Source organism: Ambystoma mexicanum, chromosome 6q (assembly GCF_040938575.1).
Source record: "Ambystoma mexicanum isolate Mex_15411 chromosome 6q, UKY_AmexF1_1, whole genome shotgun sequence".
Lineage (NCBI taxonomy): Eukaryota > Metazoa > Chordata > Amphibia > Caudata > Ambystomatidae > Ambystoma > Ambystoma mexicanum.
The window spans coordinates 1420700058-1420713652 of record NC_090937.1 but is presented as its reverse complement, the minus strand read 5'-3'; the positions used below and the strand labels follow the sequence as shown (position 1 = coordinate 1420713652).

The 13595-nt window shown below is 47.5% G+C and overlaps 1 protein-coding gene across 1 annotated transcript in view; it reads right to left on the bottom strand.

The window, feature by feature from the left end:
- The window catches only part of POLN (DNA polymerase nu), a 1535958-nt gene that overhangs the window by 954451 nt on the left and 567912 nt on the right, over nt 1–13595 (bottom strand). The window contains exon 9 of the mRNA XM_069630227.1: nt 7945–8040. Coding sequence (XP_069486328.1) covers nt 7945–8040 — 96 coding nt within the window. The remainder of the gene's footprint in view (nt 1–7944; nt 8041–13595) is intronic.

Genomic DNA, 13595 nt, shown 5'->3' with positions numbered 1-13595 from the left:
CCTGGCTGCTGGGCGAGTGTATTTACCAAAGCATGTGCATTGTTGAATGGGTGGGGGGGCATGATACACCATAGCGTACCTGGCTGCTTGGTGAGTGTATTTACCAAAGCATGTGCACTATTGAATGAGGGGGCATGATACACCATAGCGTACCTGGCTATTGGGTGAGTGTATTTACCAAAGCATGTGCATTGTTGAATGGGGGGCATGATACAACATAGTGTACCTGGCGTTGGGTGAGTGTATTTACCAAAGCATGTGTACTGTTGAATGGGGGGCATGATACACCATAGCGTACCTGGCTGTTGGGTGGGTGTATTTACCAAAGCATGTGCACTGTTGAATGAGGGGGGTGCATGATACACCATAGCGTATCTTACTTTTGGGTGTTGGGCAAATCTATTTACCAAAGCATGTGCACTGTTGATTGGGGGAGGCATGATACACCATAACGTACTTGGCTGTTGGCTGAGTCTATTTAACAAAGCATGTGCACTGTTGAATGAAGGGATGTCCAACACCTATCTGCAGTGCACGTGTGCAATGCAATGTCTGACACAGAAATAGTATGCCTGAGTTGAAGGCCGTGACTGGCGTGTGTCACATGGCCGAACAAATCATGAGCATGCATAACAACATGAAAGCTGTACTGACACATCAACTGCACTATATGTACCAGAACCCAGCAAAAACACACAGCACAACGCACACCACCTGCAGCCCAGACTAATCATTCTAATGCATCACAACACCCCACCTCCAAACCACTAGCGTACCGCACACCAAATAGCCAGGTCCCCTGCCTGGTTCAAGTGCACATACACATATGCATGTGACCAAATCCGCAAACAAATAGCCAGACATATCTATGGATGTGTGATATGCCATCATAGGACTATTGAATTTGACCTCAACAAGAACACACACCAGTCTCATTCATGTGCGTCATAGTGAAAGGGTCAGAGGTCAAGGTGGGTGTGAATGGGCCATGGAAAAGGGACTGCAAATCACACACTCACCACACATATTGACAAGGTGTATTGGTAATCATTGGGCTGCCATCGCCTTCATCATCCATTCCTTTCCTCGTATGGTACCCCTCTGTGAATATATCCACATCCATAATTTTGCAAGTTTCATTGATGCTGTGCAAACACTCCCATGCAGCACAACATGTTCAGCAAAACACAACTACTCCTTCAGGCATGTTCTGAATCCCAATTTAATCATGATTCTTATTGTAACGCAGATTAACGTCCTTACGTGTTTCAGCTCTACCTACCAGAACTGCGGCCCCCAGCAGGGTCTGCTGTGTCGGGCACACCAGCTGTGTCAGGCCCAATACTATCTTGCAGGCGCAGAAACATGCCATCTGGTAATGGCACCGGCACACTTACACCCAGACATCCCACATTTGCTTTATGAAGTGTAATTATATTGACATTAATGACTGCAGACATAGATCACCCCGATTCCACACAAAAATGACCTTTTCCCATTTCTGTCGCTCACGTGCAGGTGATGCTGGATACCCATTGATGAGCAGATGGGGGGGCACTTATGTACAACCCTGTGAAGGTGGGCAAGATAGTTGTGGCCTGTGCCATGTTGCACAACATGTGTATCAGGCGCATCATCCCACTACTCCCAGACATGGACATGCACCCATCAGATTCGGAGGGGAAGGACAGTGATGATGAACTGCCATTGGCACATCACAGCAATGCCATGGATGGCCGTGATGCACGCGATGCACTGATTCACCACTATTTTTGATCACTTCACACACACACCAGCACCAGGCACAGGCCAGCTAATGCACAGAGCACTGCACAGTAAATAAATCACTCACTTGCACAAAAAAAGCAATGTCCAGACATGATTTCAATGCAACACAAGTGTGATGTGTATAATGGAATGATTAACAAATGTGGATCGAAAACAACAACTGCCAAAACTATCCCTCCCCACTCCCCATCCCCAATTATCTCTCCACACTGCCCTTCCCCAACTATCCCTCTCCACTCCCCATCCCTAACTATCCCGCACCACTCCCCATCCCCATTCCCAACTGTCTCTCCACAACTCCTGTCATGTTGGGCAAGTTCTAGTTGCACAAGTCAAATACAGGGCACATGTATGTTCTGGGCCTATTTGCATCCCCTTTTTGTGTCTGGTGTGTGACTGTGAGCAGAGCTGGACAGCCGCAAAGAATGGTGCCTTGGGCTGCTGGGCATGGAACTAGCAGGCGTTGAACTGGTAGATGGTGTGTGGGCCTGTTCCGTGGGCCATCTGTCTAGGAATGCATGTAGCAACATAGCCATTGTCTCGGCTATTGAGGACATCACACGGTTGCCCTCCAGTACTGTCCTGTACATCTGTACAATGGCATTCGTACAACGGCTAAGTGCACAAGCATTTTTTAAACCCACTACCCCGGACATCAACTGCGCCTCCTGGAGGTGCTGCTGCACTAGGGCAGTCAAGGCAGCCTGGCGTTTCTCTATGCACTGGAGTCTGCCATCCATTTCATGCACACTGGGGAAGGGTGAGCATTGTGGGCTCATTGGCTCCATGGGGCTGAATGCCAATGGCTCATAGGTGCTGTGGTTGGTGGTCTACCCTGTGTCCACTCCGCCGTCATCTGCTATGTCTTCTGCACTGGACAGATGTGCATGTGGCTGCGTTGGTGGTGGTAGTACAGCAGCAGCAGCTGGTGCTGCCTGGTTGGTTGCAGCTGCTGTGACCAGTGCTGTCTGCATGGGTGCAGCTGGAGGGTCACCAGTGCTGCCTGTATGGGTGCATCCGGGGTGACCAGTGCTGCCTGGATGGGTGCAGCTAGGGTGACCGGTGCTGCATCAACGGGTGCAGCTGGGGTGGCCGTGGCAGTTGTGCCTGTTGAGGCTGTGGTGTCCTGGGTGGAGGTGGTGGTCCGTGGCATCCGGCGGCGTCGACAGCTGGTGCCCTTGAGGTGGTTGGCTGGGCCTCTTCATTGTCAGATGATGTGCCTGAGGGAGTCAGAAAGGCAGTTTGTCAGTGAGCAGTGTGAATTGATGAGTCAGAGATACATGCATTATGTTGGTTGTGGCTGTGCTATGCCGGGGACATGGCAGGGTGCATGGCATGGAGCACACATGCCTGTGTAATGCGTACTATGCGGGAGGATGTGTAATGTTCGTACATGGAAGAGTAGTGTGCTGGGGATACTGTTGTGGTGTACTGCCAATTGCTGGGTACAGTGTTAGGGGTGGGACCTTCACGCTGTGGGATGTTGGGGTGGAGAGGGGTGTGGTATGCATGGGGTCAGCATGTGCCTGTAGCAGTTACAGGGCAAGTTGAACATTTATGCTCATGTGTCGGGCTGGCTGGGGCGAGGGGGTCACATGTTGACTTTGTGTGTGACGGTGGTCGTTTGTGAGTGGAGATGGGGCTTAGCACTGTTGTGACTTTGTGCCAGGGGAAGCAAGGCGGGCACACATGCATTGAGCTGTGACAGGGTGATGTGTGTCTGTGTGGAAGCAGAAGCATGTTCTGTTGGCAGTACAGGGTGCCTGTGCTGTGTTCTAGGTGTACTAGTGTTATGTGTCATGTTTTGGGGGCCAGGGTGTATGTCGGTTTATCCACCCAGTTTGCGGCACTCTTAGGGGTGGGGAGCATGCAGGTTTTTTTTCATGTTGTGGACGATGCAATTGACATTCATGTCATATGTTGGTACAGGAGTGGGTGCAGGGTGGACAGGGTGTTTGACATTACATTGGGGTTACGTGTACTCACCAGCCTCTTCAGGTGTCCCAGCTCCGGCCTACGCAGCACCGACCCCTTCAATGGCCTCGAAGCGCAGCACACTGCTGCACGTCTCCTCCCAGGGCAGCAGGCGTATAGGGGATGAACTCCGGCCACCTGTGGCCATGGCCTATCTGCGTTGGGCCGAGAGGAGGTTCCATACCCTCAATCTTCGGTCATCCCACCGATTGTGGCAGTCTCAGACAGTACAGGGGATTGTGCTGACTGCAGAGACCTTCTGGGCCCCCTCCTCTGAGATGCTCTTCTTGCGCAGCTGGGCTTGCCTGCGCTGGTCGTTGGAGAAGAGCACTGCAGCATGCTGGACAATGGTGACTGCTAGCATGTTCAATTCAGCCTCACTGGAGCATGGCTTCCGCTTTCAGGTCTCACAGCCTCTTGATGTCCTGGTCGCAGTGGAGTTTGTGTGGTCAGGAGGGGTGGATGTCGCCTGTGCTTTCAGGATTGCAATGGTTTGTGTTTTTATAATGGCCGCCGGCCGATTTCCTGTTCCGGCGATCACTTTGTTTCTGGTCACATTCTTTGTGGGACCGCTGTTACCGGTGCCGGTGGTTCTGGGACAGTGTTATCGTATTCGGAGGCACTGAGGGTGAGGGTTTTGGCATTTTTGGGGGGTTTTGATGGTGTATCCGTGATGCCGGTACCACCGTTTCCGGTATGCTGGAATGTGTGTGCACGACAACAAGTAATCATCCGGAGATTTCGGCATCACGGGTTGCCAGAAACAGTGGCACCGGAATGCTGGAAACTGGGATTACTTACCAGCATACTTGTAATGAGACCCCATGTGTGCTTCTCAATCCCCCCATCGAAGCATGCATCATTATTGATTTCTGAGTCAACCGTTCTATATAATGTACCGAGGATTCCCAGCCTGACGACGGGGAATATTCTAAGCATGTGACTCCATGAAAGATCCAATGCTGGAGAAACTTAGTTATTACTAGATATGCCTCTCAAATGTTGGTCTCCTATGACTGCTCATTCTCCACATCCTACTTCAGGAATCTCGCATGCAAGTAGTTACATGATGCACATCGATACCAACAGAGACAAGATCTTAATGGCTATAGTTGAAGTTACTTTCAGCACTGACTGGCATTTCTGTTTCATTGTTAATCCCTCCTTCGAAGGAAAACACCTTTTCTGCTGATTTATCTGGAGAAGCACCCCAAATATGAATCCTTTGTACTGGATTAATTGTGGACGTGTTTAAATTGATCTGGTGAACCAGCTGATAAAGAACTTTAGCCATTATCTGGTAATACTGGACCACTTTTTGTGTCTGCTTTTTTTCACGTTCTTAATTTGTGCGGCCATCACTGCCATGCACTTTGGGAATGCAAATTTCAACCAAAATGGCATGAACCTTTATCCGTCTTGGATGTTGTTCATCAAAAATATCAAGACTTTTTAGTGTTTTTCGGTGATTGTGGATATGAAAATATGTATTTTGGAGATCTATGACTCAGCTCCAGTCTCCCTTTCCATACGAGTACAAATGTGTTTGCTATCATGAGGATTGCATATGGTCTCATCTGGGTCCTTCCTTTCCACTAGAAAACTGCCAGAAGATATTCCCTTCCCTCACTGAAGATTTGGGACTTTCTTATTGGCTTCTTTTTGTAACAGGATTTTCCTTTCTTTCATCCACAGAAGCAGGTGAGGCTGGTTATGGTGCTGTGGTGGGAACGAAGATGGTGGTTTTAAAAACGTCAACATGTAACCATTCCTTACAATACCGAGCACCCAATTGCCTTTTGTTATATTCTGACAAAATGGAAAATGGCTATGGATGAAGTCTCTCACTTCTCTCAGTAGTGGGGAATGTACTTGCCCTTCATTGCTTTTAGGTAACAGTACCTTTGTTTACTAGTGCTAGTGCTTGTTGCCTCCCACAACTCTTACAAGGTATCCTCTGTTGGTAGTGAGAATTCAGGGTGTGTTGATGTGAGTGCTGGTGTTGCTGCTGCTGACCACATAAAGTGTCCTATTGTTGATAGTACCTCCATCTAAATAAAAAAGCCAAATGAATACCACGTGTAGTCTAAATTCCTACTCATGTTAATGTGTCAGACTCTTTCTTCATCCTGAAGACCTTGTCATAGGCATATTGAGAAAAAAAAGAGACAAATATTCTTCTGCAGGGAGTCAATCTTTAATCTAATGAGCCTTACTCGGAATGGCCTATGCATCCCCAAGTCGTAGCAACTGCCATTTGTTGCCAACATGGTGACATCTTTGAAAGCACTGATAATCTGGGTGAACACAAAGCCACCTTTCTTTGCAGCCTCCACTAGATCTTGTATTTTTATCTTCAAAAGGAAATCATGCATTTTTCCCCCAACAACTCCCATGATGAACAGCTACATCTTGCCAGAAGAGACATTGACCAGGCCAATTCGGTGTATATTATTTATTCCCAGAGTCTATTCTGCAGTCCCCTACGTTTGCTACTGCTAAGTGGGAGAAGAAGCTGCAAATCTCTTCCCGGCTGCCACAGCATTCAAAGAATCTGGATTGAGGTTCTGTCTTAAAAAATAAAGGGCTGGACTCCAGTGCCCTATACCACCACAGCGAAGGCTGTCCTTAGGGTTTCCAGACCCATATCTGATGAAGTGAATGGCACTATGGACTTTGAACAAATATTCCAGTTCCTCTATTGATCTTTTCCAGGTGGTGGCACTACTCTAACTCTTTTCAATGTCAAATGTTCAGAGTCTTGATATCAGAACCCTGACAGAAGATAAATCTATGTTGGGGTCGCGTTGGACATGCTTGATGTTTAAGGACTCAATGTCAAGGCACTCCCATTGTCGATTCACCTCTCTGCCATGAACAAGTTGCTTGGGAACCCCTTGAAAACGAGGCAGTCAACAGTGCTTGGGTTATGGTGATAATGGTGACACTATTCTGAGTGACACAAAAGGGCCTATGTGAGCCATGGGTCTTGCTGTTATACTTCTTGGGCTTTTTTGGAGCTGGTACACCATAAGCAGACTCATAAGGAGCCTTAGATCTTCCTAAGGTTACGCCTGTTCTCTTCCTAAACCCAAAGCCTTCCCTGTCCTTCAGCTTCCTGTTTCATATTCACCCATTAAATGCCCATTCACCCACAAAAAGAGAAGAAGCAACACCGCAGGATCAATCATTGACTCTGGTCATCTCCTTTGCTACCAGAGTAGCGTGGACCCTGCCTGAATCAAGGTAAGCCCTGATAGGCTTTATGAATGAATCATCAGTTATATTTTCTTTAATAACCCGAAGCACGTTCCTCACTTCCATATTGCATTGGTAGTCTCCTGGAGGCTGTTGTTTTATGTGAGGCTTTTCTTCAAAGATCCATCTATGTTTTGTGTGTTGGCCCAGTCGGGCTGAGTAATCTGTTTGCAACTCTCGTGTACTGCAAAAATGGCTGCCACATTATTCTTGCCAAAGTGAACCAGTGGTATCCATGTCTTGGTATCTCTCTCTGTTAAGACATGCTGGGTTGAAAAATGATGGTTTGGAGGGATACTTGGAGCTATAGTAGTAGTTATGAATTACTCAAAACCTTCCAACTTCGAGTTTGCATAAAGAATCAGAGGTAGGACGGCTATGCCCAGATATGCGGCCAGAGCTTCTTGCGCTCGTAGTCCCCAAGCTGCGCAGTTTGTTGATGCCCATGGATACTGCAACATGTATGGGGTTGCTCATGCAGAAAGGATGTGATCTTCTAGACTGAATTGAACTGTTTGGTTAGGATTAAGCATGATTTGCATGCAATCTCCCCTTTTCTCCATAATTATTTTTGGAGGGTTGCTCAGAGTGCTGCTGGGGGTTATGATTTATTCAAAACCTTTAAGCCATTACTCTTCAGTTTTGAATGTGCACATCACCACCAAAGGAAAATCAACATAAAATGTGTTCACAATTTTGTGCACAACTTAGAACACATGCAGCTGTTGCCAACTGGATCTGCAGTCATCAGCCTCTTTGGGTTTAGTATTTGTCACTGCTAAAAAGAGAGCCAATTCTAATGCAAATCATATTGTGTTCTATGTATACCGAAGTCATGCTTGATTAAAGTACACAACTGAACAGTAAATATTACTGAATACTGGCGTATTCTATCCAGCCTTTAAATAACACTTCAATTCTTACCACAGCTTCTGAGGTGGATTGAAGATGCCGCAAGGTCGTTTTTGGCAGCTTCTTGCTTGTACACATTAAATCCAAATGCAATTTATCGAATAATACCTAAATAAATAAAACAAAATGAAACATTGGAAACTTTATGGCATGGGAAAATTCAAAGATTGTAATTATAACCAACAAGTAGGTATAGGGTGACATACACAATGTTGGCACTAGCACATAGCAAGTAAATGCTTGTATACTCAATGAAAGGTTAACAAAGCACGTTAACAAAATATATTTTCATTGGTTTCCCTATGCCAGCAATGCAATTGACAAAAAATGTATACAATAAACCTTTCACCCCACTTTTTGACTATCTACTAGGATAGAAGAAGCAATTAATTATGTTAAATAATTACGGTTCACTCTTTGTGATGGAGTTGCTACTTGAACGAAATACTCACTGACCAATAAAGAAATTGGATTCTCACTTAGCATTAAAGGAAATGACTAGAACAGCCTACGTAACTGTCAATACAACACTACCGTCTCTCCCCATCCAAAGACTCCTAGGTTAATTTCTGGAGAAGCAACAGTACTGGTGTGTGAAGCACAAATATTCAAGAATCCAGAATACCATACTAGGAAAGGTATATAAAAAGAGTAAGTAGTGTACATAATATAGCTTTATAGATTGAGGGAGGTGTCGTTATTGCAGTATAATTCGCCTCATGCTTTAGGTTTTGGAAGGGTCAATATCCCAAATGATAATCACCCTCCCCAAGGTCTATAAGGCTTTTAGCACATGGTGGTGGTTGCAATATATGTTTTTGAGTTCTGGTCGTGAAGTAAAACATTTTACTTTATAAGTGAGTAAAGAGACAATCTGAGTTAGTAAATTAAATGTGATTTTATTTTGTAGTATTTAAACAACATGGTTATGATATAAGTTGTTTATAACGGGTCTGTACACAAGTGTTTCTAGGCGTGACAAGAAAAGGAAGGGAAGACAGAAGAAGGACAAAACAACGATCTTACTAGGCCTTTTTGTCATTCACATTGTGCAAGTACGGGGGGGGAGGGGAGAGTGCAATGGGACGTGTAAGTACTTCCAGGGAGGTGGCTCATAAATTCAGGGAGTCAGGGGACTGTAGGGTTGCAGATACAGTCCCTAAGTGGTTGGGTGGCCCAGAGGCAGTACAAGAGCAACTGGTCGTGCAGGAGCCTGGTCCCGTAAATTCAGTGGTTGGCCAGGTAACCAGGTTGCGCATCAGACAGGAGCATCAACAAGGGAGAGGGAGAGAGAAAGTTGAAACGAAAAAGAAGGTCTTAACTTGTTTCCGGAACCTTAGGTGATCCCGATCAAGTTTGAGAGAGGCAGGGAGGCTGTTCCAGAGGGAGGCCCCAGCCGAGGACAGAGATCTACCCTTCACTATTTGCCTGGAGAAGCATCCGACCCTCAGAGAGTTGGAGGTGGAACCAACAGATTCAGTATGTAGATTAAGCTGGGAGATAGTTGTCTTCATAAGTTAAGCATTTTAATTGCAACTTGGTAGAACTGGAACAGGTTCAACATGAGCATGCACTAGGTCTAATGTAAAAGTAAACTATTTCTCTATAAGAATGTAAAAGCATGTTTCCGCTTTCTCTTTCATGTGTTAAAGGCATTGTTGCAGCCGAAAAAAGGTCCCCAGAGAGAGGAAGAGTGTTGTTTAAAAATGTTTTGCCTGGAAATGGCATGGTTGATTCCCTGTCTGATTATGAAACTGGAAATTGCATTGTTGGTTCCCTGTCTGATTCTGAAAACAAAACGTTCAGAATTCAGTCAATAGTAGTGGTTATTGACTGCACCCCTAAACATTCTGATAGGCTGAGAGGAGGTCAATAACGATCTCTGCGTGCTATTACTGTATTGATTAGGTTCTTCACTTAGCAGTAGAAATTCCCCGTAAATTTAAAGACAAATAAGGGAATACCATCCAGCCCTGCAGCTTTAGAGTAGTTTAGTTTGGATATTGCCCACTGAACATCCTCAACGGACCATGGACATGGCCCGGTAATTACACTGGCCCTCATTACGACCCTGGCGGAAATCGAAAAACGATGGCGGAAATGCAATACCGCCATCGAATAGCGCTCGGTGCGATTACGACCCGTCACCGTAAAGTACGATGCCATTAGCGACACCGTAGCGAACGCCAACGCTAACTGCACCAAGTACGCGCACGCGCGCCATGCCAAACCGTAATTATCACCATGGCGCAACGGTACGCGAATTCCGACCCTAGCGGACATGTACCTAACGCCATCAAGCATGGCGGAAAGTACCATTCCGCCATGGTGAGAAGTACGGCATCGCGAATCAACCGTAAACGGCCCTACTGAGTGCCTGTACACCACTCCCTGGCCACATTGCACAACTCCTCGTAGGTGCAATGAAGTCACACTATGCAACCAGTGAAATGAACAAGTCACCCATGCATGCCAACAAACAAATGAATCCAGGGGCTCCAAGTGCCTTGTGAGTGGGCATCCATATCTGCCATGGCACCATTGCCGCACTGATGCAGCACAGGCATTTGAAGGTCCAAGTACAGCAACATGAGCAGAAAAATGAGACAAACAAAAACAGAATAGACATTTAATGCACCACAAAACCACCAAGGGCCATACAGCCATTAGGTCATGAACTCCTAAATACATTCCAGTATTGTGGGCTGCATCCGCAAGAAATGACCAGCTTCTGCTTGTGTGACGCCCTGTTCCATCATGGTACACAGGGGCTACATTCACGTCCAAAAAGGCAACACGGAAGCGCCTAGAACCGCAGGGCCGTCCCATCAGGTAGGCACTAGTCCAGCAGAAAGGACGATATGTTGCTCCTAGCCACTAGCACTGCGTAAGGGCATGTGGCCCATTGGCGATCGTCCCATAAGATCGTAATGGTGCTCCACTGATTGACACGAAGCAGCAGGTGTCGGGAGTAAAAGCCATCTGCAGGAGTGGTGTACAGATGGCAGCGGCAAAAGGGGAGGAGATACCTGTCACCCAAATGAAATGAAAAAGAATAGTATGGGCATCAGAACTACAATTGTATAACTCACTTCAATGATCACACTAAATCTACAGCCATATGCATGCTAGCCCACTCAAAAGGAATATACCCACCCAAAAATCTCTTGCGAATCACAACCATAAAAATCGAGGTGAAAACAGCATTACAAACGAGTGTTTGTGTGCATGCGTCTGTGAAGACAGAATCCATCAGATGGGATTAGTAACGTGCATAGACACAAGTGCCTGAAGGCGCGTCGAGACAGGGAGGGTTCAACAAGGGCAGAAAGACGATGGTCCCACTATGGCAGCTCTGCATGACATAGCGCAGGGGAGGTGGATAGATTCCAAAAAGCCCTGTACATGGCAAACTCTCCATCAAATCATCTGTCCATGCATCCATACATCATTCCCTCATCCCGGTATGAAAACGCCTGATTATTTACTCACATCACATTTGAAACTTCCATTGAGTCTGTGCGTAATGCAGTCTGCAAAATCCACTGTTCTCCAGGCCGGAATTCTAGTGTTGTGAAGTAACATGTATTTGGGAACGTCCTGCCTTTTTGTCCACTACGCTATTGCGCATCCCATACTATCCATATCAATCATAGCATACTCGCCATGGCCCCTGTCCCAAGGACATTAAACAATAGAACGTTATATTTGCAGTCAGACCTGTGGGCGTCTCCTCGCCGCTAGCTGAAAACCGAAAGCGCTGTCCTTCGAATTCCTCATTTGCAACATCACGTCGAAAAGGCATCTGTGACCGCATGAAATCACAAATTCATCCATGTAGTGCGGCAGTGTGTGTAAATGGCAACTGGCTTCACTCACAAATGGGACGCCCCGCCCGTCGGTGAACCTCGGTACGGTGCTGGCACATTGCAGCTGGCACAGGTGGAATGAATCACCACAGGTGGAGGCTATACAGCCTGAAAACACATAAATTGCACACCCAACCCCCTCCCACAACCACACCCACTCCAAAATGCTACCGGCAGGACTAGCGATGTTGGCCTTGGGGGACCTGATAGCACTGCAAGTACTCCAACTTCAAGAAGAAGACGAACACCAACTACTACAACAACCGGCCGCACAGAGGAGACGCAGGAGGAGGAGGAGGGCAAGGCAGGGCCAGCAAGGCCCACCAGCACAGCCACTACCACCACGCAGGCAGCCCGCAATCCCACGCCTCCGAGCTCATCCGTTCAGGACCGGGACACCATAACCGCCATTGTGGACATGACACAGGCTGACCTTGTCAGCATGATAGATAGCCCAACCGCCATCCCACCCCTACTGAAGGTGGTGTCTGTACTCCACTTCCTGGCCACAGGCACCTACCAGCACACAGTCGGACAGTTGCATGGCATTTCACAGCCACTGTTCTCACGGACACTATTGCAAGTGCTCGATGCCCTCCTGAAGCACGCAGACGACTACATCTCTCTACCACGCTCGGAGCAGGAAATTACGAACACAAAAGTGGGATTCCATGCACTTGGCGGCATACCGGGTTGCATTGGTGCCATCGACTGCACCCATGTGGAATTGGTCGTCCCACATGCCATGGAGGCCCAGTACCGCAACCGAAAACAATTTCATTCTCTTAATGTACAAATGGTGTCCGACTCCAACAGGATCATTACACATTGTTGTGCCCGATTTCCTGGATCAACCCATGATTCTATGGTCTTGAGGAACTCTACAATACCACGCTACATGGAGCGACACGCAGGGAACAGATCCTGGCTACTCGGTGAGTCTCATTTCATGCATGATGATGTGGGGTATGTGATGCGGCAATGACCTGGCAGGAAGGGGGGGAGGTGCGTACGTAGCAATGTCATTCCACAAACATCCTTTATTGTCCACATACAGGTGATGCCGGGTATCCACTGAAGAGATGGCTCCTTACACCACTCCGGAACCCACAGAACCAGCATGAGGAGGACTACAACCATGCCCACTCACGTACCCGTGTAGTCATAGAACAGGCATTCGGCCTACTGAAGACTCGTTTCCACTGCCTCAGCAGGTCTGGCGGGGCACTCCTGTACCGCCATGAGAAGGTTGCAAAGATGGTCATGGCATGTGTCATGCTACACAACATGTGCGTACGTAGAAATGTGCCCATGCCCCCTGACGCAGAACTGCAAGCACCTGAAGATGGCCATGATGAGGGTGGGGATGTGGCAGCACCTCAAGGAGTCCGCGAGGCACAGGAGGGCCGTGACATTCGTCAGATGCTCATAGATTCATGCTTCTAGCACTCACGCCTGGTGGCTGATACATGGACACGGGACTTGTGGCACTGTGTGTGTCTGGAACATGCACAATATGGACTGTACGCCTATAAAGGCCTCGTACACAAAGATCAATGTCCACACATCTCATTGGATGATTGTGAAATGTTAATAGCATATGTGAAATTATGTTACACACCCCATCGACCCGCCACCCAAGTAAGCCCAACACACCCCCTCCACCCTCCTACCTCCCCCCCGAACACCAGTGTCCGCAGATGCTCATTGTCAGTGGGCAGACGCTATTGCAAGCCCCCTCTCCGGGTTTCAGGGGCACCCCTGCCTGTGGAGCGCAGGTTCCTCCCAGATCTA